At 38.1% G+C, this 25,860-nt stretch overlaps 1 protein-coding gene across 1 annotated transcript in view; it reads right to left on the bottom strand.

Moving 5' to 3' along the window:
- Nucleotides 1-6,529: 6,529 nt before the first annotated feature.
- mamdc4 (MAM domain containing 4) overlaps nt 6,530-25,860 on the bottom strand; it is a 23,762-nt gene continuing 4,431 nt past the window's right edge. Inside the window, exons 4-29 of the mRNA XM_008291774.1 lie at nt 23,682-23,807; nt 23,271-23,504; nt 23,006-23,122; nt 21,604-21,765; nt 21,357-21,460; nt 20,981-21,136; nt 19,839-19,929; nt 19,619-19,732; nt 19,072-19,164; nt 18,840-18,980; nt 18,625-18,764; nt 17,579-17,690; nt 17,379-17,483; nt 15,422-15,556; nt 15,175-15,302; nt 14,262-14,475; nt 14,044-14,181; nt 13,838-13,965; nt 13,517-13,607; nt 12,270-12,419; nt 12,053-12,178; nt 11,858-11,982; nt 10,747-10,849; nt 9,490-9,671; nt 9,313-9,378; nt 6,530-7,292 (exon numbers count right to left, since the gene is read on the bottom strand). Of these exons, the coding sequence (XP_008289996.1) occupies nt 7,263-7,292; nt 9,313-9,378; nt 9,490-9,671; nt 10,747-10,849; nt 11,858-11,982; nt 12,053-12,178; nt 12,270-12,419; nt 13,517-13,607; nt 13,838-13,965; nt 14,044-14,181; nt 14,262-14,475; nt 15,175-15,302; nt 15,422-15,556; nt 17,379-17,483; nt 17,579-17,690; nt 18,625-18,764; nt 18,840-18,980; nt 19,072-19,164; nt 19,619-19,732; nt 19,839-19,929; nt 20,981-21,136; nt 21,357-21,460; nt 21,604-21,765; nt 23,006-23,122; nt 23,271-23,504; nt 23,682-23,807 (3,311 nt within the window). The 3' untranslated portion in view covers nt 6,530-7,262. The remainder of the gene's footprint in view (nt 7,293-9,312; nt 9,379-9,489; nt 9,672-10,746; nt 10,850-11,857; nt 11,983-12,052; nt 12,179-12,269; nt 12,420-13,516; nt 13,608-13,837; nt 13,966-14,043; nt 14,182-14,261; nt 14,476-15,174; nt 15,303-15,421; nt 15,557-17,378; nt 17,484-17,578; nt 17,691-18,624; nt 18,765-18,839; nt 18,981-19,071; nt 19,165-19,618; nt 19,733-19,838; nt 19,930-20,980; nt 21,137-21,356; nt 21,461-21,603; nt 21,766-23,005; nt 23,123-23,270; nt 23,505-23,681; nt 23,808-25,860) is intronic.

Below are 25,860 nucleotides of genomic sequence, written 5' to 3'. Positions count from 1 at the left end.
CTCACTGGTCCAAAAGTGAGAGATCTGTGGTGCTCACAGTCGCTTTGGAACCATGTTTGTACTTGGAAATAACAGGTGTACTCAATGTTGATGCATTGAGCTTCTACTTTGGGGCCTTTACTTTTAATATAGACTTTCCAAAGTACATGTTTACGATTGTTCAAATGCAAAAATACTAACCAAACCAAAGGTAAATTTAGATTTAATGCATCTATTGAGAGGTGATTCTTTTTTGAACCATTTGACATTTAAAGGACCTTCATTGTGGTTTAAATCTAGGTGTGCACCCTGCATGTACAGCTTAGTCTTATATCACCTGGCTGCTTTTCAAGAACTTTCAGGTTCTTCTTATTGTTTTCCTGGCAAACAACAAGAAGAAATGCCATTCTATTTATTACTGTGTCCCGAGAAGGAATTAAGTAATCAATCAAAGAAAATCTCTGGCAGAAGCAGTTCTGAGATGTAAGACGTTGAGACGGTAAAGCACATGACGATGACGGCCTTATTCTTATCTACAGAGCTCTGACTGGCTCTGGCGTCCTGCAGCCTGGAAAAACAGCCTCATTAAATACATACAGAATTTGAATCAGCAGCTCAGAAGTCTGAAAACAAGCTACTGATTTCCCGATACCGAATCGCTACATGAGAAGCTAAAAAAGCCGCACCATCACTTTAAGGTTGCTTCATTTCACCATTGAAGGTTATTTTTGTGCCCTCTTGGCCTTTATTTGATATTTAACAGTACAAGGAGACACAGCTCAAAGTCCCCTGACCTGAAACAAACGGGGAACACAGTATTTACTTAGTCTGTCTTAGACAAATAAAGAGACAAATATAGGGAATGGCTGATGCTGCAGAGATAGCAACAGAACTAAACCAACAACAAAAATACGCTCAAAGCAACATCTGTGTCAAGAAGGTAAACAGTAGAAAAGAGGCTCAGGTACTAGTTATGTAGGTCACGAGTCTGAGTTGAAATGCTGCATTTTTTCCCCCTCATTCTCTCAACTACTCGCCATCTCTGACAGAATTCTCCTCCAGTAGAGACGTAAAAGCCACAGTATTAAATGGTTCAAATGCCCAGATGTGCAGTTAAATGAAAAACTGGTGGACGAGCCCGATCCAGTTCACGTTCAGAAGTCAATATTCGCTTCAACGTGTGTCCACATATGTGTGTTTTCTGCCTTCGTCAGGCTTTTCTCACGATGCGTCCACACTTCCTCAGGTCTCGCCCTCCTCGGCTGGTCCGGACCGACTGGCTGCTCGCCCTCCAGGCTCCCTGACACACCCGGGCGCTGAACGAGAAACAGCAGGGGATTTAAAGGGAAAACCACCAGTTAGAGATGAGTGAGTAACCTACCACCATGTAACACTTGACTTTGGTTCACGAGAACAGGGCGTTGCATAATTTATCTGCTATCAGACAACATCTGAGTCATCTGGAGGTTATCTTTCAACACAGATCAAATAAAAATCATTTCCTTATTGGTAGAAGAAGGACAACAAGGAAGTGATTTACAAAAAGTAGCGTCTCAAAATTCAGTCTTTGGCGGAAAACGTTTTTCCAACGTGTTAATTGTTGTAAACATCAAAAGTACATTTTGATCTACCTGCTGCACATGTGTGCTTTTGATCTGTGGCTGTTTTTTATGGCACACCAAGCGACAATTAGTTTGTTCTAAAAAAAAAAAAAGTTCTGCAAAGTTCCACTAATGTTTAAAAGAGGTTTTCCTTTTAGTTCTGAGAATGTTCTTCTTAAAGCTGGGTTAATAAGAGACGTTCGAAAAATGTTTGGGGACAACATTGTCAAAGCCGATATGCCGTAATGTTCTCAAATATTCTCTTGCACTGAGAACGTTCTTCATTCGTTGTCATGTAACATTAAAGTTTTAGAGATCCTATTATGGGTTCCCTCAACAACATCCTCAGAACATTGCAGCCGAAAGGTTCCAAAGTCTTATAAAGAACGTTGTCATCTGAAGCCTCAAATGTTTTTTAAAAATGTTTTTTTGAATGTTGCATTCAGAACACTTTTAAGAACATTAAGAAAAACATTACAGGAGCGTTCTAAAATGTCCATCCATCCATTATCTATACACCGCTCTATATAAAAATCAAATCAGTCATCTGAAGTTTTTATAACATCTGGAAAACGTTTTTTTGAATGTTGGTTTGAGAAAATTCCTCTTTTGTTGTCATGGAACATTGTTATTATGTTTTATAGATAAATGTTCTATAATGTGTTCCTCAACAACATCCTCAAAACATTTTCAGAACACTGCAGCCACAGTGGTTCGCCTTTGTTAATATATCGCAGTACAGGAACGTTCTGTCATCTGAGGTGTCAAAGGTGTTTTAAAAAAAATGTTTTTTGAATGCTACATTAAGAACAGTTTTAAGAACATTAAGAAGAACATTACAGGAATGTTATAAAACATTCTGTATAAAAAACAAACCAACAAACTATTCTTTCATCTGAGGCTTTGATAACATCTTTTTTTTTGAATGTTGGCTTGAGAAAATTCTTCCTTTGTCATCATGGAACATTGTTAGTATGTTTTACAGATGGACGTTCTATAATGTGTTCCCTCAACAACATCCCCAAAACACCCTCGGAACATTGCAGCCACAGTGGTTCGCCTTTGTTAATATAACTCTGTAAAGCAACGGCTTTTACAGAACTTTCTGTCATCTGAGGTCTCAAATGTTTTTTTAAAAAATGCTTTGGAATGCTGCATAAAGAACATCCCTCCATTATTATCATTGTTTGAATGTTTTTTTTTTTATTTTTAAAAAGAACATTCTAAGATGTGTTCCCTCAACAACAAGGTAAAATGTTCTAGACCGAGTATTTCACATTACAAGAATGTTCTATAAAAAAAATCTGTCTATCATGTGAGGCTGTGATAACATCTGGAAAATATTTATTGAATGCTTAAGGATGTTCTGTTTGCGTTTCTTTCCTGGTTTCCAGGGCACAAAGCCAGGTCTGTAAAAGAAGCAGTTCCTCCAGTCAGTACCAGGTAAGTGTTAGACATCAACGGTAAAGAATGTGTTTCTATGAAATCCTCTTTCTGTGGTAAAATGATATTCAAGGAGCCAGTTTCTTACGTAATACGGAAGTTCCAGCAGCAACAGCTACAACTTGTCTCATCACAAAATCACTGAAATATTCAGCATACACAGAAGCAAAGCAAGTAAATCTATTTGTCAGATTTGATGAACTCTCCCTTTAAGAACACGTTGATTAAGAACACGTCTGATTTAAATCCTTGTTTTGATCTTTTATATTTTCAGTTCAGAGGTCACTTCATCACCACCACTGGCAACAGAAACAGGTGAAGTTAGCATAGAGTTGCACCTTCAGCTCTGATTTTAAACATTAAAGGAAATAAAGAACATTTTTTCAACAAGGTCGGCTCTTTAACTTTAGATTTCAAAGAGCTGAATGAGACAGAATACATCTTTCTGCCCAGCATGTGTCATAACCTGAAGAACACGTAAAGACCCAAGTACACATAATAAGTATATATCAATCTCATTGTTGTGTCAAGAACATCGTCCAAACATTTTTTGAACGTTTGTTTCAAAAAGTTCTTCTTTTGTTCCAACTAAAACATTCTGTTTTTGTTCACATTTAACCCCATAGGAACGTTATTTAAAATGAGAAATCCCAGCTAGCAGAGAACTTTCCTACAGAACTGAATCACACCAGCTACAGGTTCTAATCATTCTTTAAAGAAAGTTTTTAATCATATGTTAAAAGAACGTTTAAAAAAAAAAAAAAAAATCTGTTTATGTTTACTTTTGAATGTCAACATATGTTCCATGATAACAAAGGCAGAACGTTCTCAAACAAACACTCAAATACTGTTTTTCGGATTTATCGAGGCTTCAGATGATTTTTATAAAACGTTCTCGTAATGTGATATATTAACGAAGGTGGAACATTACTTCTGCAGCATCCTGAATATATTTTGAGACTGTTGTTGAAAGAACATGTTACAGAAGGTTCTACTATAAAATGTTTCCACAAGGATACAAAGGAGGGATGTTCTCAATGCAACATTTAGAAAACGTCATGACGATGTTACTGAGATGACAGAAAGTTCTTAAAGTTTTAAAACGTTCCTGTAACCTGTTGCACTGAAGGTAGAACATTTTGCATTTTTGTAGAGGGAACTCAATATAGAAAGTTCTTCTATAGATCATTCTCTCAAAGTTGCTTGATTTAAAAAAAAAAAAAGTTCTCAAACCAACATTCAACAAAATGTTTTCCAGACGTTATTGAGACTTCAGATGACAGATAAGGTTCCTGTTATGTGATATATTGGAGGGGCCTTTTTGTTGTGGGTAAACAACATAGAACGTTCTTTAAAACAACGGCAACAAAGAAAGGATGATCTCAAGTTAACATTCCAATGTTCTTTGAAAAACGTTCCTGCAATGTGATACATTACCTGCAACGTTCTTAAGACATTTTGAGGACGTTGTTGAGGGAACACAGTATAGAATCTATAAAACGTTCCTACAATGTTCCACATTGTTGCATGAAAACAAAGAACCAATGTATCACCAAACATATTCAGAACATATTTAGTCATCCTGCCTTTAGGAGGAACATTCTGAAAACGTCCTTCTGAAAACATTAGCAGAACTTTGCAGAACTTTCTCAGAACAACTTTGGACTAAAGTACATCTAGCTGGTGATCTGCTCAGCACCTCCTCTGAACATTAGATTTGGACGTTCTCTTTAGAACTCGTCGCTAATGTTAACTAACGTTGTCGGAACGTTCCCTGCCCTCTGGGTTCTTGCACTCAAACGCACCTGGTGCGCAGCAGCGGTCCTGCGGCTCGTTTGCGGGGTTTGGCGCTCAGTCTGCGGTACTGCATCCAGCCGCACACCAGCTCGTGCGCGATCATCACGTAGAGCAGGAAGATGAGCACGGCGGGATCCATGCGGACGCGCGCACCGCTGCACGAGACCCGGCGGGTTCTGGACGAAGCCGGTCCGGATGGGAAAGAACGGAACCGGGCTGCTGACGGACTCCTGCAGGATGACGATGAGGAGGAGGATGATGATGATGGTGGTGGTGGTGGTGAAGAGCAGAGGGCCTCGTGCCCAAGTTGCCGCTCCAACTTCAGCCACTCAAGTCGCGAGACACCGACAGCTGCCGCGGCGGTCGCGCGGATTCCACCCATGACAACACGCGCGCATCCTTCGGAATCATGAGTTCATCCCAAATCACGCGCTGATTTCTGTGCAGACAACAGATCAGAGTCTCTGTGACAACAGAGGGACCACGGAGGATGTTGCCGTAGAGACGCGACCGTTGCTAAGGGCATGATGTCGTCATCCCTCTTCCTGAAGGATGAACGAGGAGCAAATGGGGCAGGGAGCCAATCAGGAGGCCGCTCCGGTGCGTCCATTCATCCTCTGATGCAGAACACTGATTCACGTTTATTTTCTATCTGTGTATTTAATAATCTGATAAACATGTGTCACAATGCACACTGGAACATGATCATGTTCTCAACAGGATTAACTGTATTATTTTTTTTTTCCAGCCCTTTCAAAGATTTTTCACCTTTTGTTACAGATAACGAGTAAAATCAAAGAGTTGTTTTTTAAAGAAAATATATGTGTTAAAATAAATCTGTATTTTAATTCCTTCTTTTACAACTTTTGATGATATAATTACAATATTTTACTGGATTTAAATCAGACAAAACACATTATTTTACAGATATTTGCCATCATCTGGGAGAAAAATGAAAGAAAAAAATAGCAATGTAAAATGGTAAATAATTTTAAAACTATACGTTACTGTTTTCCCTATTTTGTGGAGTTACAGCTAACATTTAGTAAAGTCACAGATTATTATTATTATTTTTAATTTATAATTACGGTAAAAACAAACAAAAACAACAGACCAATAATGTACATAATGTTCACATCAAAAGTCTGGATTCTAATAAACTGTTTTGTCCTTTTTATGATGTGTGAATGTAAAACTACGCTGCTTTACTGTATCTTTAATCAGCTAAAATATTCTTATTTCAGAGATATTTACCAATATTTCCACTGTTTTTGCTTTTAAATGCATTTTTTTCTGAAAACCAAGAAAATCTTTAAATATGAAGCTGAAAGCCAGAAAATATTTGCTATTTTCAATTAATTTGTTCATCAGGTCAAGGCCATAATTTTTCTTAATTAATGTTAGCAATTATTTATTTAGTTTTTTATTCGTGAAGGACGGAGGAACGAGGACGATTCAAAAGCAGTTTCTGGTGTATTGCACAAAGCTAGTTTCCAACACCAGGCTCTGGATTGACAATATTAGATTAACACTCATTAAAATCTCATTTAATTGTCATCACTACAGCAAACACATTCTCACTTTAATGCAGCCCAAACCAACTATATGACAAAAAAAGGTTTCTAATATGAAGACAGGAAGACAAATATTGAGTCAAAATGCTTTGTGAGTTTCAGTAATGATTATCAGGAAACCTTCTGACAGCAGTGTTTCAATGCTCGGCTTTATTTCATTTATCATCAGAGCCCGATTACAGCTTATTTTAAATTAGAGTGAAGTTAAACCTCCAAGACATCCAAAAGAATACATCCGTCCTACAATCTGTACCAAACAGTAGCGTTACACATCAGCGTCCTTTTACATCTGTTCACAGTCGTTCTTATCCACCTACTTTCTCTTTAAAGGGGCATTTCACAACTTTCTGAGCAACAGATCAGACGTGCAGACGTTCTGTAAACTCCTTTCAAACGTTTTTCTGTTGTAAACGTGGAGTCCTTGAGCTTATTTAGACGTGTACAATAGGCGGAATGCCCCTTTAAGCTATAAAAAAGGACTCCAACCTGCTGAGTTCTCTTTAAACTAGTTGCACTTGACCTGAAGCTGTTGGAACTTTCTTACAGACCCTAAATCTGCCTAAAGTAGCCGTTTGTGCCACTGACGTTGTCCTCGCCGCTGATTTAATCTAATTTCCATCCGCAACACATTTGTCCTTCTGACTTCTGTCCAGACGCAGCGAGCTGCGACCCTCGAAGGTTTCCACCAGATCTGAGGCCTTCATCCGTGTGTCACTGTGTGGGTTGTGCTTGTATTTAGTGTGTGTGTGTGTGTGTGTGTGTGTGTGTGTGTGTTCATATGAGGGTGACACAAGCAGTTCTTCTGCTGTGATATCACCTTAATTTCACAAAACCACGTTTATGTGGCGCCACAAGTTCCCCGTCTGTCTCACGCCATCTCTGTGACCTCAGCGTAGTCCTGCAGAAACACAAAGAAGTCCGTCTTTATGATCACATAATAATCATAGTTAAGAAGGAAGTGTGCTGCACAAACATGCTGTTGGAAGTAAAACATGAAATAATGAGCCGATTGAATATATCAGTTGTTATGTTCATCCTAAAAATGTAATAAGTAAGTATTGACTCTCTGAACCCTAAAGTCTGCCGTCAGGTTTGAAAAACATGCTTTCTTATTTTAAAAAACACATAAATTACACAAATAATCATCGCAAGAAACTGTCAAAACTGAAACTGAGTTGGATTTACAGCTTTCTGGTTGACCTTGAAGTATTCATGTGTGATGGTTTCATCAGGAAAAATGGCCAAAAATAAACTAAAAATAATGAATATTCAATAAACATCATGAAAGGAATTTTATAAAGAAAAGAAAAGAAAAGAAAAGAAAAGAAAAATGATCATACACAGAGTCTCAAAGAGGTTTTCATATGCTATTAAATATCATAGCCAAAAAAAGTTTTCCATCTTAAGTGTATTTTTCATCATTCTTGGCTTAAAGTTGTGATATTTCATGAAATATGATGACAATAACTTTCTAAAGAAGAAGAAAAAAATCATGAGCCTCAAAAGGTTTTAATGTGATATTAAATATCTCAGACAGAGAAGTATTTTTGGTTGTTCTTAAAACTATGATATTCGATGAAATATTATGATTTGAAGCAAATTGTTGACTGTGATATTTCATATCAGCAGAAAACCTCTTTGAGGCTCTTTGTATGATATAGTTAATTCTTTTTTTTTTATATTATGACATCTGTAACCGTTTAAATGGGCTGATCGATGTCTTAGGAAGCAAATACATCAACCAAGTATAAAAACACCTTACAATCAACCCTAATTGAAAACAAAAATACATCAATAAACGATTAAATGTGTCAAAATATACTTTCCTTGGCTTTCCAAAGCTCACAAGGCAGCACAAATAATTGACCATGAAACGATCTACAGCCTACATTTCTCATTTTTAAAAATTTGCCAAAAGTAAAACATTTGCAGTGAAACTTCTTTAAAAACAGACAAAAATCTGCACTCCTCTGCAAGACTGAGAAGCCACGACCCACTCCGCTGTGATCAACAGTTAAAATAGACGAGATCTCACATGAAGGACAAAAATTCAGGGACTTTACACAGAGCTGATAGGAGATAACTAGAGCGGCTGAACGTTAGATAAGTAAACACCTGATCAGTGAAATAAACGCAGAATGGCTCAGAAATGGTTGAAAGTGGAACGAGTTGTTGGAAGATGCATCCAGCATAGTGAAACATCCATCTGGATTGTCTAGTTTGTAGAGGTTGTAAAATGCAATTAACCTATCTATAAAATGTAGAAAATCAATTATTCAGTATTGATGACATCTGTGGGCACTTGGAAAAATGTTATACATGTTGATTCCTTTCTTTTCCGGTTTTTAAAAAAAATGTGCTTTCATTTATGTCTTTTTAAAAAGATTTATGGCATTAAACTGTCAAACTGTATAGAAGACACTCCTGAGTTCTCTTTATTTCTAGCAGTGGTTGTGTTGTTTTCATTCTTTGCCTTGCAGTGAAAAATGAGGCCACAGTGAGTAAAACTGTGACAGGAGCAAACAAAAAATACAAAATAAAAACAAAAAACACCTAAAAACTGTAAAACTTCAACCAAAATATTCATATTCCCTTTAAATTAGGAAAATTAACACTTAATTAAAACTGCAGCTTTAGTGGGTTTTCTCAATAACAAAAAGTCGATCAACTAATAATAATAATAATAATTCAGTGGGCAGCATGTTTCGTTTCTCTCTGCTGGATGTGTTCATAATGTTTGGCATCAGGTATTTTATTATTGACTTTCTGCCCTCTAGTGGTCAAAGACATAAAAGTGCAGCTTTAGCACCGTTTTTAAACAACACAGTGCATATGAGCAGAGAAAAGCTGATCGTCTCGACACCAGATAAACCATAAGTTGTAAATTAATTCTATAAAGTATTACGGTTCACACTCACAGGGATGTCATTGAATCCGGCTGCCACTGGATGGTTCTGTGTTTGTGGAAACGCCACACGGTCCTGCTGGAATGAACACGATTATTATTGATCAGATGCAGCAGACAGAGCTGCATTAAAGGTCAAATCTGTGACTTATTTAGTGCCGTCGAAGGTTTGAGCATCAGAGCGACTCACTGATTCGTATGTGTCATTGCTGAAACCGCCTCCAGCCGAGGAGGACGACGGGCCGGACGTGGCCTGAGCTCTGTTCTTGGTTCTCAGGTAGTAAACCAGCAGAGCGATCAGGGTGGCGATGAGCAGCAGAACCACGATGACAGACGCCGCGATGCCTCCGGTGTTGCTCGACTTACCGGAAGCTGCAGGAAAGATGGAAAACCTTCAGCTTCTAGTTCTATGAAACACTAAAGCTCTAAAGACAGAGTAGGAGATGATTTACATTATAATTAAACGTTCAGTCAAAGGACATCAGGACTGGTTTAACATATAAGACAATAAACTCTTTTCTTTAAAGCTGAACTATATTGAAAGCATCCTGGTCTTGAATTCTACACTCTTGTGAGCCTGTATTTAAAATATTTAAATGTAGTTTTTACATTTGAATAAAGTTAAATCATAGTGTGACGTTACAGCTGCATGGAAATAAAAGGAACTGTGCTTCATTATCAATCTTTAGCAAGTCTGACAAGCTTACAAGGTGATTTATAAACTACTCAGAAGTTATTAATACAACTCTATGCACTTAATGTCAAATAAATTCAACATTACCTCCCAATAACTGCTGTATTTTCAATACTTTACAAAGACGTCACTGAAAGTACAGGCCACAAAGTAGAAACTAGGTGCAACAAAACCGAATAAACCTGAGATTTCTAATTAAAAACATGATCATAACTGCAGAGCTTGCTCAGTTTTAGGCCTATGGGCTGCATGTCTGCATCGTGGCTCCACACAGGAACAAACGTGGCCAGAGGAGCTGAAAAATCTGCCTGTGAGGCTTCACAAATATGGACATTTGATACAGGAAGGAGCAACTAAAACAGATGGAAACACGGTTGCGGCAGAAATCAGGAGCCGTAGTGCCACTAATCAGAGCTGTAGAGGCTCAACTAGAAGAATAGCTCAGTGTGGAAAAGAACTGAAATATCATCATTTGGATTCTATTTTTAAAAAATTATAAATAAAACCACCTGGATAAAAAATAAGATTTAAGAATTGCAGTGGAAAATCTGTCCAAACCAACTTTACATTTTCTTTTTCATCCACTCTCTAAACATTTTCAGAACCTTTGTGGTCACAAAATGACCTCATCGACTGTCAGCTGTAGTGATCTGTGTTTTTTAATTATTAGAATTAAAAACAAAAAAAAAGCTTTTCAAATACTCAGTGTTTAAAAACATGTAAAACCACTGTAATATTCAGAACTGAACTCACTCTGCACATCTGTGACTTTTTTAGAGCAGTCGATGCCGATGGTGTACTCGATGTCGTCCAGAGCCACAACGCCGGACGTCCCTTTGACTCCTTCAAACACGATCTGTTCACGGCAAACACAAGATTAGACACGAGAGTCAATCCATCTGTAATTACTGCTCAACCATCTCTGATTTGCCCGAAAATGTTGTGGCATAAAATTGAGATATTTACAAAGATATCTGTGAAAGTTTAGCTCAATGTGTTAAATACTTTGAGAGATTTCTTTTAAATCCATTTTCAGCACGTATTTCTACACAACAACATCTCAGGAACTATCAAAGAAGAAAAACAGACATTTTCACTGCTGTTTCTCATCATGTTGATTCAGAATCTGCAACTGTGTAGATATTGACAAGTAGATCGCATCATTTCTGATTAGGGAGGGAGTGGAAAAATATGAAAGAAATGAGCTGCATTGAGCTGAATTCATGATATCAGAAGTGACCTAAAATATTCTATGCATGTACTCAAAAATACGTTTTTCTGAGCTATATTTGGAGTCTTTCTACTTGGATCAGACTACCTACCACACCTGCTCAATAAAAGGTCAACAAAAACAACTTTAGATTTTTCATTTTTGTGACCAGATACTTCACATTAAAAAGTATTTCATATGTTTGGTTACTAGTTGACTTCTGCATTATCATTTTTTGTTAACATGTGCTCCAAAATAAGACTTTTCATGACGGTTTTAATTATATTTTAATAATCCAACTGAGCCAGAATCAGAGATCATTTGATCGACTTGTCAAATCTGAATCAGTGAGAAATAATTCTGAAAATTTGAAGCTTTTATTTTGAAAAGTTCCTGAGATACTGTCGTTCAAACAGACTCAAATTTTACTGTAGGACAAAAAAATGTTAAACAGTGGAAAAAAAAATCTCTCTGTATATCAATCTAAAATTTTCCAGATACAATTTTAAATATTCATAAGTTATGATAAAAAGTACAGAGATGTTGGAGCAGAAGTTGTGATGTTTTATCTTGAACACATTTCCATATAGAAGACTTTATGGGGTTGAGTTTCACATCAGTGTACAGATTAAACAGCCTGTTCTATTCTCTGACCTGGTATTCCTCGTCAGACGTGATGTCGACATCAAAGCGTGTCCATGATCCGCCCAGTTCATCTTCCAGCACCAGCTGATGGAGGCGGCCCTCAGACAGCCTCCACAGGTTCAGCTTGTTGTCCGCTGCACACATTTAAAAAGGATTAAAAAGGAAAACGCACCACGTCTAACCAGTTATAAAACTTCTCCTTACATGAGAGGGGTTTGTAGGCCCAGAACTTCAGACAGGTGCCTTTGGTCGGGGGCAGGTGAGGGCTCAGCAGCCGAGCCTTCTCATTGGCTTCCGTCCGATTGCTGCTTGGAAGAAACAGGAAGTGACCTGTGGAAGAAAACAGGAAAGAGTTCATGTAGATAAGAAGTGAAATAAGCACAAGGCAGCTCTGATTCGTGTTGGTTTCTCTCTGGTTGACCTTTCTCTGTGCCCAGAGTGTGGTCTTCCACTGGGATGGAATAATGTTGCTCGGCCTCCGGGCTCGTCAGCTCCCAGTCCAGTTCGTCCATATCCACGTTCTGAGTGTTGCTCCAGCTGCACACCCCAGTTTCCAGGCTGCACCTGGAACCTGGAGCATTGAACAGATTAAACACGGACACTGAGACGAATCAAGTTCAGCCGTGTCGCGCTGCTTTGATTAAAACAACTGTGTCGGTGCAGCTTTACTTCTGTTAAAAACCTGTAAACAACATGTCGTCTTCTATCTGACTGGTGTCTAAAATGGGAATAAATACATTAATATGCAAAATCTAATCCTCATGATAATTACTAACATTAGGAATTTCTACAGCAATTAACATACTGGGAGATTCATCTGTTGGTATGAGAAAAAAAAGATCTATACTCAAGAGAAAGAGGCCTAAACAAACTATATTTATTTAATATAATATTTTCTATAGAATCTTAGGAAAAGCAAACGTTAACTCAAACATAAACAGGAAATTGTAGAAAATGTTAAATGCAAAAAAAATACTAAAATATAACAGTGAGCTTTGGTTCTGCTGTAATCTCGTAATTAGTCAAGTCTTCATAAAATTATACATAAATATATACAAAATATAATAATATATGAGTTGTAAATTAAGCTCATGAGACTGCACTGTAAAAACCTTATAGTTTTCAAATATCAATAAAATTGATAATTTAATTACAAAAATGTACATTGAACACAAAGTATACATAAATAAACATTAAAAAATCTTTGACTAACTGTAAAACTTTCTCTTTTTGGTAGGTAAGTTGAATTTTTTTGGCATAAACAGACTCAGCTTCAGCTTAATTTTTTATAAAATTTTCCTTATTAAATATTAGATGTAAATTCAAATTTTACAGCTATAAATATATTGCTAAAATTAGATAAGTGACAACTATAAAAAAAAAAAAAAAGCAGTATTGGTTTGGTAATCTGACTTAGATCTTTGTTAAATGTTGAATAAATGTGTTTTAATAAATGTAAATCATCTGTAAGCTTTGCTAGTCAAACAAAATACAGTTTGTGCCATTACATAAAAAATATAAACATATTCTTCATTAGACCTTAAAAACTCCCCCATAAATATGCATAACATCAAGTAACATTAAGGCTAGAAGGTGAGTTTTTATCATGGAAAGTTAAAGTCCGCAGTAGCGTCTTATCTAATTGTGATGAAGCCGATCAACACGAACCTCGATCTTCACATGGGTGAGTTGACAAAAGGATGTCATCGATTGCAACGTGAGTGTCTTTGCCTCCGGCTCCGACCACCTCGAACTCCAGCTGCAAGCCAAAATCAGCACAATGTCACTTTGATTTAAATTAAAAGATCCTTCAGAATAAACTTTAACAGTCTTCTAAAGTTGGTTGGTTAAATTCTGCTGGAGAACTTATAGATGATATTTCTTTCACTAGTGGGTCCTAAAGTGTGTTTTTGTGCATTTTTCATCAGTTCGCATGTGATAGTTCATATAATTGAATTGAATTTAATCGTTCCAGCCTCCTCGCTGTACCTGCCAGTCCACAAGGCCACTGGAGATGTTGCCGTTGCCATGGCGCCAGACATCTCCTTGATCCAGACTGTTGGAGAAGATCTTCACCCGGTCTCCTTTCACTGGCTTCATAAATACCGACAGAGAACCTGCAAAGCACACACGGTTAACATTCAAACTGTTTGTGATGTTGTTATTTGTGTGTTTTGTGTGTGAAGGTGCCTCACCAGGATCCTCTCCTCCCATGTGATACCAGAAGCTAACGCACTCGGTCTTGGTGGTTCCTTGACGGACAGATGATGTGAGGACTGTGGTTCCACCGGAGGGAAGGACGGTCGCTCCGCTGTTCACCATCATGTAGAAACCTGGACACAAACCAGGCAAACCCTCAGTTTTCTGTACATGTATTTAAGTATTTCTAACATATAACTGGACTCTTTCTCACCCAGTGGGGTCTCCAGAGTGTGGTCAGATTTGGGTCCGTTGGTGCTGGTGAATCCACTGTGATGGAGCCAACGAACTTGACCGGAGCTCTCGTATCCACACTGCTGGCCCTCGAAGGAACATATCCTCGGTACGGTGCACGAGCCCTCCAAGAACACCACGTCATCGATGGCCAGCCGGCCGTCAAAGCCAGAGCGAATCGCCTCAAAGACCAGCTGCAGGTGGACGAACAGTTGGAAAGGATGGAAGATAATGTTGATATGGTTATTGTGCTGTTGTCTTCCAGTCTGTCTATGTGTCTGTTTGGCTGCTAGAGGACAAAGACTTTACGACACAGATTTAACGACACAGTCATTTAAATAGGCTGTAAAAGCTGCAAAAACCTGCATATTTGTTGAAATGTATATCAGTAGAAAAATAGACCTGATATAAACTATCATTAAAGACCTACGACTTTGAAGAACCATAAAATGTCCATTTTACATAGAAAGTTGAAATTTTATGACATAAAACGACTTTAATATTTCCATTTAAATACATTTAAAAGTTTAATAATGTAAAATATAAAAATTAGTGACCATTACAGAATAAAAAGCATTGGTTCTGTAATTTTACTTTCAGTCAAAGTACAGTTTGTTAGCAAACAGCTTCAAACATCAGCTGTAGGCGGATGCACAGTTGAAAAGGATGGAAGATAATGTTAAAATATGGATTTTTCAATTGTCTTCCAGCCTTTCTATACATGTTTTGGCTATTAGGAGACAAATGCTCTTGTAAAGTGCGAGTACTTTAAAGCTGCAGTGATGTTTTGATTCGCCACAAGGGGGCAGAGTTTCTCTAAAACCTCAAATCAGCTGGTAAAATAACTTCTTTGTTTAGTAACTTCACTGATGCTCAGTGAAGTTCTTTCATACCTGAAAGTCTGTGAGCTGGTGCGGTACAGAGCAGTGAGCTTCGTGCCACGTGTTGCCATGAGCTCCGCTGCGAGTCCAGAGGAGGGTTTCAGAACCGCCATTATGCATCAGCTTCACGTTCAGAACACCTGGATGGGATCAAATATCAACGATCAGATAATCACAATTTTCAGGCTATGAGGCAACGTTTCATTCTAAATCAACACATACACGCTTTTTTTATTCAGCTTATTCAGAACATAATCACCTGTGTTGGGTCCGTAGAGTTTGTAGAAGAAGGACAGGCAGTAATCTGTGGAACCGGCTGGATATGGGAAGGAAATTAAGCGTCCTACTGCGCCACGTAGTGAAGGACTCCACATGTCCACAACAAGGCTGGTGCCTGAATATCAACCAAAAAAATGGGACAGGAATCTAAATAAATATCAGAAGCAGTGGGACAATTTAATGCTACTTATAAAATGGTTTATATATAAGCAGACGCACCAGGGGAGATTATTCTAGTGACATAATTACAATTATTTAATATAGAGATAAAAAAAAAGGAATAAATGTTGACTATAAGTGCAATCGCCTGCAGGGTTGAGGCTGTTTTGTTCACAACCCCCCAAATGTTACAAAAAGAACCTTCAGGACTTAAAAAAAATTAAAGCACAAGAGCCAAAAACTGCAGTTCCTCAAATGGGCACTGGAGGGTGACGCCAAAAAACGAGTCAATCCCCATTGACCTCCATGTTAAAATGTACAACTTCACAGCAGAAATAAACATGTTTACAGCCTGGTACAAGAAATGGTTTTGGTCTCTACACCTAACTTTGCCATTAATGATAGCTGTACAGGGGGCCAGATTTTATAGAATTCACTCGTTTAGATTGTATTAAGGATTAAAGTTCTGCATAATGAGGCTTAAAAAACACTTTTCAGAAAACCTAACATCATGAAGGGTTCTTTCAGACAACGATCAAATCCAGGAATCTCTACAAAGCTCATGTCTGCAAACTGTACTGTAGTAAATAAACGTGTTTCAACAGTTTTTAACACAACTTCGCTAAACATTCAGATAATATCTAATAAAATCACAGCAAAGGTTTCATTTATAAGTCCACTGAACAACAACAGGCCACAACTGCAAATTTCCATTTACAGATATTTGCTGTGACTTGAAAGAAAAATCAGGTAAACTAAGAAGTGAAAAATGGTTTTTAAACTGTTATCTGACAGATTTCTTTTGCTTTGTGACATGACAGATGATCTCTAGTAAAACCGCAGAAAAAGGACGTTAATTCACATGCTGACTGCAAATAGAGGAAAAACAGGCCAAAACTGTAAATAATGTTTTTCACAGATTCAGATTTCCACAGTTTGTTAAAGAGTTATTGTCTGACTGAAAACTCAAGGACACGTAGGACTCATAGGATAGCAACCTGCCAATCGCAAGTTTAAAACAAATCCTACTTTAGCACCTATTTTACTCTAAATAGGACCATAAGTTAAAAAATTAACCCCATGCTGTTCTAAAAAGTCTTGACACTACAGACTGAGACTCTAAACTTGTTGGAAAAATGTTTACTGAGGTAACAAACCATGTGAGAAGGAGGGCTGTTTTCTCATAGACTTCTATACAATCTGCAACCAGAGGAGTCGCCCCCTGCTGGCTGTTTGAAATAATGCAGGTTAAAGGCATGTTTGACTTTACTTTTCAGATCCAGAGGCTACGTTCATCTTTTACATCTAGTCAATGTTTTAAACAGAGAGGAAAGAGGGAAAAGCAGCACGATATTGGGTGTATATTTTTCAGTTGTGGCTTTTTTTCCTGCCGACTGCAGCTTTAATATTCAGAATTTTTCTCCAAAACTTAATCTAGACTTTCATCAAACCACCAGCCTAGTAATTAGTGGCTCTCTCTGTCCACTCTACATGTATTGTATGTACTACGACTGTATGCTCTTTTGAAAGCTATGACTGTCACCCTAGTGAATATAGAACTGTTCATAACCAAAGTTTTCGTAGGTTTTAGTGTTTTCTAAAGAGAAATTCATCTTCCTGCTCAGTATTAATACTCCTAATGCGCACATAAAGTGATTTTAAAAATTTAGTATATTAAACCTGACAGAAGCCATTACTACTTCAGCAAATCTTTCCTACTTCATTACTCCTTTTGACATATCAGGAATAATTATTTATTTTATTTTAAACGAGCTTACCAACTTTGATGGTGTGGTCCATCCCACTGAACATCGTCCAGTCAAAGCTGTCGCTGTTGTCCTGCATCCATCCACACATTCCATCTTCAAAGTTACACGACAGCCCTGACCAGAAAAAAACAGGTTTGATTTTAAGCACTGACACGTTTCCATGTAGAATATTAAACTGTGCATGTATAATATGGTTGCCATGAAGTTACCTGTGGGAGAGAATGGAAGGTAGCTGACGTGACAGCCGGTGAAGTGAACGTTTCTCACTTTAATCATCTTGGCACAGGGACAAAGTTTTCTAGCGTGAGCTTCAAATGCCAGCTGGTGAAGACAAATACGGAAAACAAGAAATCTAATGAGTTGAACAAACTTCAACAGTTTTTGCTCAGATTCACAAAAGCCGAACTGTTTCACTGTTTGCTTTTAAGCGAATACAGCCGATAATGAAAGATGTAATCTATGTTCACTTTTCCTCTGATTGTGATGAGTCTCAAAAACTTTTCATGTTATGTTGTCGTGTATTTTTTTAGGATTTCATGAGTCATATGTAGCCCCTGGTTGCCTTTTTTTTTTTCTTGAACTAGCTAAACTAGTTAAATCTTCCTCTCTGAAAAAGTATTACTTTTTATCAGAGCCAGAAGCTGTGCAACTGTCAACATGTTAAACTTGAACTAATTGTGTTACTTCTGTCAGTAAATGCAACCAAATCTAAGCCTAAAAATGTGATAGTTCACCAACATCACCTATTCTGCATTCTTCATTTAAACATTTTGCCAAAAAATAGACAGTTTACACCAAATCCTGTAAAAAAAAAACAAAACACTTCCTCGTTCCTCAGCGCAACCAAGATGACATGTTTGTATCAGCTGCGACCTAGGGCTGGGTGAATATTTGACTGAACTGCAGGCAGAACAAACAGGAAACAAGAGACTTGTCTGGAAAATAATCCCCTGCAGTCTTAAAATAAATAAGATGTAACTTTAAACTGTTGCTTCTCCTAGAATGTGCAGGTCTCTGATATCCCCCTTTATAAGAACACCTTACGGTGTATTGGAAGGATTATTTGGTGCCAACAGGTTGCAAAAGTCTTTAAAGATGTGGGAATCTGACAGCCAGCACAATCGATGACTTAAATTTCCTCATTAAACATAAGAACCTGGGTACAAATCTCCAAGTTGCATCTCATCATTTGTGCTAAAATTTGTATTGGGTATGAGCAGTAACACTGTAGTGAGGTCTTGGAGAAAAAGCCGACCTGGAAGCGATGCTTTCTGATTCCAACCAGTATTTCTGCGTGTTGCCAGGATTCCTCATCTGTCCCAGTCTTCCCACTGAACTCCCAGAGTGCAGGCCTTTCACCCAGCAGGCTGTCGATCACTTTGACAGACAGGTCACCTGCAGCAGGAAGACAGAGTTATACGCAAACATCTGAGCAGAAAACCAGTTCAGACACGTTGGACAGCGAGTTACCAATATGAGCGGGATTCCCAGTTAGTGCGAAATCGAAGCTGAGGCTACAGGCTGGACCAGAGGGTCCGAGGAGGGGAGTCCGAGTCTGGGCAGCGGTCAGCTGCTGACCCGGAGCTTCGACCACATACAGGTACTCGTCATCTGACAGACATGGAAATGGACCAATAATAAAACACTGCATGTGGAGATTAGCAAAGGCTACTGAATGAAGGAGTGAGGAACGTGTTTGTACCTTTGTGTGTGGAGTTTTCATGCAGAACCCAACGTTGGCTTCCAATGCTGGAGTCGGTCCAGCCTGAGCTGCCCTCAGCCTGAGAGAAATCCCCTGCAGGAATGACCCATGGAGACGTCACGCTCAAAATAAGGCGAAACACCGACAATGTCTTGCAATTAACTTTTATGTTACATGTTCAGGACAATCAAACACGAGTGACAAAGATGAGGGTAGGTAGAAAAAAAAGAGAAATTAACCAACGTATTAAAATGCAAGCTTTAAAGTAGAAAAAGCAGAGTACAGTCTTTTGTGTGATCTTGATAGCCTAAAGTTGCATAAAGTTTTAACTCTAAGTGGGTCATCAGCAGCCCTTTGGTCTTAATTTGAAGGGAAAGTTAAAATGTTTGAAACTTCAACCCTCTGAAGCCCAAACTGTTTCTGCGTCTATATCTATAAGGCTCTTATTTTTCCAGCTGAAGACAGTCTTGGTCCATACTTGCCAACCTTCTAAAATGAGTCTGTTTTGCAATAGTTGCTAAAGAGTGAACAGGAGGAAAAAACTCACCACATTTGGCTTCGTCTTCGGCTGCTGCACAGTCTTCATGAAAATCACACATCTTATCCGGTTCCGTACACGGGTCATTAGGGGGTTTAGGGAATTTCTCCAGAGTATTATTTACTGTTGAAGAAGAAGAAATGAGAAGCAACAGATGATGTTTATTCTTGTTCTTGGCAGATATGGAATAAAATCCCCCCGCCAAAGTCAAGACAGTTCAAAAGCTTACGAGTTGATCTGCGGCATTCAGGGGACAACACAATGCTGTCGACAGCGATACCACCGTAAGCAAAGTCTCTGACTGCTGCCATTATCAGGATCTATAGGAGGAGAAACCACAACAGAGTAGAAAAGAGGCAAATTCAATTTACATCCCAACTGTAACCAGCATAAATCACACTCTAATCTAAACACGCAGGAGAAAAAGCTCCCACTTGATTGTTCAGGTGTTAAATGAAATGAAAATACTTTATTTATCCCAGAAGGGAAATTCAATTTTTTTTCTTTTCTTTTTTTTTCTTTTAAATATTTTTTATATTAAATTTTTAAATATGTAAAAAACAAAAATACAATATGAAATGTATAACTGAGTCTATGGGAAACTCAAAAACTCTTATTATGTAAGACATTCAGGATGTGAAGTCAGAATCTTGTGCGTTCAACCATCAACTTTTCTCTACAAACAGATATTTTATTTCATTGTTGTACCTCGTTTGCAACACTCACAGAATGACAGAAGTAGAATTTACACTTGTAAGCTGTCTGTTTTCACTTTTATTAACACAGCCTGCAAAGTATTATAGTTTTTTTCTGTGATCAATTTTTTAAATTTTAGATAGGAGAAATAAAGTCAGGCATATGTACATTACAATAATAAAGTACAGTATATGGGAATTTACATACCTGTATAGAGCTTATAGAGATACACAGTTAGAATAACAGAAGTAATAACCATAGTTTAATTATTTTTTTTCTCTTTCACGAAGTCTCCATGATGAAGGCATGTATGTCCCATATCTATTCATACACACAACCTGTTATGACTTCCTATACGAAGCAGCAAAGAAGGCTGTTGCATTAAAAACAATGCATTGATTAGCTGAAACCACTGAGAAACAAAGTCAGCGACACTGATTATCTCATTATAGTGACTCCTGTCAAGAGGTTGGATATATTAGGCAGCAAGTGGACACGCTGAATCAGTTGTTTTTTACTTGAGTACATTAAATTCACACATTTACTTAATAAACTGAAGGTAATTTTACAGCTAGCTGTCAGGTCTAATTATCATTTATGAATCTGTAGCATCAACTCTGTTTTAAAGTTCTCATAGGGTGACAACCAGCATCATTAATATGGCCATAAACTCACCTGGAATGTCAAGTCTGTGACAATCTCCACTTCTGCCTTCACCCAGACGTCACCAAGAGATCCGCCCCTTTCCCAAACTGGGGTAATTTCCCGATCTGCTACCAACACCGTCAAACCGCCGGACCTCGGCCCAAACTGGTGCGTGTACATCACCATCTACAGAAGGCAGGTACAGGAAACTTGTTCAGTTAGGTCCAAACTGTGTTTGAAATTGTCTTTGTCTTAAGGATGAAACGACATTTTCCTCTTCAGTAATTTTCCCAATTGTTATTTCTCTTTGTAATTAATGTGTTTTTGTTCAGACTGCAAGTAAATCACTGTAAAACTGCAGCATAACAATAAAAATACACGGAGAAGGAATAAGTTTGGGACTCACCTTACAAGGATGCGTACTGTTGGTGGGTTGAAGAGAAGGACTTTGGAAAGCAGCCCAATCGGTTGTAAGACCCGGCTCAGGAACAGTGACATACAGGAAGTGACCTGCAGTATAAACAATGACATCCTCTGTTATTTATGTGGCTGTTTCCAAAAACAAACGCATACAAAAAAAAAAAACGTCCAGTAAAAAAAAAGATTCATGCTGAAGACGTTTACAGTGAAACAGAAACACAACGATACGCTACCTGATGCGCTGTTGTTGGAGTGATCTCTGCCTGGTCCTTGCATAGGATCTGAGACGGAGATGTCCTTCTGATTGGTTCTCACCCATTTCAGTGGGGAAAGTGACCTCAGGTCCCAGTTACACAAATCCTCCTCAAAGTCGCAGCGCTGGTAGCCTTTGAGTTCTGGAGACACAACAGACAATCGACTCACTGATCTGTGACCTCAACCACAGTTTGGAGTTCTCCAAGTTGTCAGCACATTACACCAAGTTGCTTTTTCTGTCCAAAATCTTTGGAGAACGTTGTTTTCATTCAGTTACAAACCTTTCTAGAAAACCACAACATCCGTGAAAAGGGTCAGTCTGGTTTCATACTTCACCACAGTAGCCTTTTAATGAGTTTTTACTGATCCTCTTTAAACAGCTGATCAGGAAACTTGTAATATACTGTTAATACATCTTGAAGAACGTGTGGGCATCAATGGAACTGTCTACAAGTGGGATGGGAGCTTCTCAGTTCAGCTTGTGGCGTTCCTCAGGGCTCCGTTTTGAGTCCCCTCCTATTTTCATTGTACATGTTTCTATTTTGAAGAAACACCACATTCCTTTTTATTCTTTGCAGATAATCCTATGTGCCCCAAAAAATGAAATGTAAAACCTCAGTGCAGCCCATGATGGACTCCTTTAAGTCATACACATTTAGATGAACGGATTTCAATGTTCTTAACCTGTATGGAAATAAGACACAAATCGTTATGTTTGGTCGACCAGGCCTTTTGGGTGACGCTGATGACACTCTTGGCTCTTTGGCTTTATATAATTACTCTTTTGGTCTGATCTTTAACACTTCCCTCAGATTTTTCAGACAGAAAACCGTCTTTTTCAGTTGAGACTTTTAGCTAACATAAAGCAAAATCTTCCTCTCAAGGCTTTGAAAATGTTATTCATGCTGTTTTCACAGACTGTTGCAATTCTTTGTATGTTGTTTTTTTTTTTTTGGTGTCAGCTTCTTATCTGTTGACAGAAAAAAGAAAACGCCATTCCTGTCCTCCATTTATTCCTTTCTCCATTCACAAACCTCTGTTAAAAGGGTTCGTTCATCATTAAAACGACTTGTCATCGTCTTATCGAGCCGCAGATGCTTTTGGTTTTAGGTGCACAGTTTTTAAGATATGCAGCTTTGAAACCTCCAACAAAGAGCCAAAAGAGGTCACAAGAATTGTATTTTTGGTGGTTAAGACGAGTAATTTCCATTAAATTTCCAGAGGAATCAGTGGATCTGGTTCAGCTCCTTGTCCACAAACTACAAAAGACTTATTTTGTACTTTGTAGGTTTGACTTGTGAGTCACACGTCTCTGAACATATCCCGACATAATTAAAGCACGACGGTGTCGGAGGATTCAGATTAAATGAATTTGCTCACCGCAGTTCATCTCATCCGTCCCGTCGCCACAGTCATCGGTGCCGTCGCACACCTGCCGAGGCTCCACGCAGCCCTCGTTGCCGCACGTCACCATCCCTTCTGCACAGCTTTTTGGTACTGAAGATTTAATTAGAAGGAAACAACATCAGCACAATCACGGCTCTGCAGTTTGATTCGTCTGGTGGAAGTGCTTGTTAAACTGATTCATTTATAGCAGTGAACTGCCAGGTGGACACTCAGGACCGGGGTATTTTGAGGGACTCACGGGGCAGAGCACAGTTTAGAAACTCCAGCTGGTCTATGGCCACGTCTCCTTTTTGTCCTTCAGAGCGACGTGACTGAAGACGGATTTGGAATCTTGAGGGATTACGGCCCAGAAAGATGTTGGCCTCCCTCCAGCCGCGGACGCTGGAGGCCTCCGGACGCCACACGACGATCTCTGGAGAATCCTGGCGAAGGATGGACGCCCACAAAGGTGCAGAACCAAAACCAGAGCGACCTGTCGTCGGTGCAGCAAACACTTTATAAGCAGGGCAGCTGCAGGCCTTTTGCAAGTTCTTTCTAGTAAAAGTAGTTTAAAACAACATGAAGTTCTGCCTTTGGTATCGTGTTTTAACCCAAAAACAGAAGCCAGCGATGTTTCAAAGTGTGACCTGCAGTGATTAATGATAATTACCTGAGTCCCAGAGGAAATATCTGAGGCGAAGACGACACGTTGCTGAAGACTCTTTAATTTCTGGAGACGTTAAAACTGCAGTATGTTGAGACTCAGACTTCACTGAAGTCACCCCCATGAACCAACCTGTGTGATGGGAAACGTTAAATGTTTAGTGCAGGATGCCGTTTAATCTCAGCCTCATCATCAGAGTAAATGGACATTCTTGCTTCAGTTTATATTTGAATTACTGAACAAACTAGAAATGTTGATGATAATTTACTTTCATCCAAAGCATTTCATTACTATTTGACACCAACTATATTATGAGAAAACCTCTAAGTTCACAGGACCTTGCAAAATCACAAAGCTCTAGTCCAAATATTATTTTAGTTAACAATCTAGTTATGACATCCGATTTCACTGATAAAGTGCACAATGTGTGTAACCCTGAATGCATCGTTGTACAAATACCCATGAAATAAACCTGTTACAGCCGGTAAAAAATAGGAAGAATGAGCTCTTTTCTTTGCATTAATGAAATGTAAAGGAATTTAAAATGAGCATTCTTTGGGAGAAAATACAGTCAAAACACCTTAAAAAGTGGGTTTTACTGGTTCAAAACTATATTTAGCAACATTTGTGGAAAAGACTTTTAAAACACGTTTCTAGAGATGACAGGTAACATATTCATATTAGAAAAAAGCAAATCTAGGTTGCAAGAAAGTAAAAACTAGTGGCTATATTAATGGTTTAAAGTTAAAAAAAAAATCCTGGATATTTAAAAAAATAAATAAAAAAAATTACTAGTTCAATTACAGTAAAGCATTTACCAGAGCTTTAAACAAAGACAATTTAAAAGCAACAAAAATAATGCAATTCTCTCATACAACTAACACACACAATAGGCATTTAATTTCACAGAGAAAAATACAACTGCATCTAGAATATCTGAGTATTTTTAAATTTCTAAATGTCCTTTAATGATTTTGAAATCTTTATTTTTTATTCAAAACATTCTCTCCAAACTATTCAGCATGCATAATAGTATTTTACTTCCATATTCATCAACTCTTTAAACCCAAGAACCTGTTGACAAGTGCAAAGGTGCATAGTTTCCTAAAAAAACAATCACCAAAATTACATCATTTATCAAAGCCAGAAACTGTAAACACAGAAAGAATCGCCGGTTTTCCACCATTCGCTCAGCTGTTCATGTGTGATGTGAAGTTTAAGGACAGAAAATGGAACCAAATCTGAGCTACAAAGCCAGATAATTAATCAAAATGTGTTTAATTTAAACGTCTCATTTAAAAATTAGCCAAAAAATGTATTGTTTGTGTTAAACATATTCTGTAAAAAAGAAAAAATTCTGAGCTCAACGTCACAAATATGAAGCCATGACTGACTCGCTTGTGAACAACAATCATGTGACAAAAATTGAGGGATTTTTTTTTGGGTTGAGCAGCAGGTGGAAACAGAGAAAAGCAGAATGGTGAACTCTTCAAACTTCTTATCTGCTAAATATGAGCCTAACATTGTGGTATCCATGGTTTTTTTTGGTATATTCCAACATTGTGGGAAGACGAGCTCAACCTGAGCTCAAGCCTCTGATGTGTTGGGAGAAACGACTGTTCTTACTGCTTCACTCACAGCTGCAGAGAAATTAGAGGCTGTCGATGCCGGCTGTGAAAATCACCCCACGATTTGTTAATTACACACTTCATCAGATGTTTACATGGTGGCTTCATTAGTGGCCTCTGTGAAAACTGTGGTCCCCCGACGACCGTCAGTCAAAGCACGGAAGATGTCAACACAAATAAAAAGTCAGGGATCACTTCTCAGGGTCCTCTTGGACAAATCGTTCCACCTACTCCTGCATGAACATGTCTGATTTGCTTGATGTTGTTATAGCATAAACTATGGAGATTTATTCAGATATCTGTGACATTTTAGCTTAATATATAAAACACTTTGTCAGAAAACTTTCTACACATCGTCTGTTGACCCACTTTTAGCAGGTTTTTTCTCACATTAAAATGTAAACCTGTATTCGAATGAGGATCGATTAAAGATAAAAGCCTGAAATTTGCACTTATTGTTATTTCTCATCATGTCATTGATTTATAATCTACAATATTAGACTATCGGATCAAATAATCTCTAATTATGGGAGAGTCAACCAGGGATGTTTTGTGAA

The sequence above is a fragment of the Stegastes partitus genome, unplaced genomic scaffold (genome assembly GCF_000690725.1).
Source record: "Stegastes partitus isolate 25-593 unplaced genomic scaffold, Stegastes_partitus-1.0.2 Scaffold761, whole genome shotgun sequence".
In the NCBI taxonomy this organism is placed as follows: domain Eukaryota; kingdom Metazoa; phylum Chordata; class Actinopteri; family Pomacentridae; genus Stegastes; species Stegastes partitus.
This window is presented reverse-complemented; position numbering and strand designations above follow the sequence as displayed.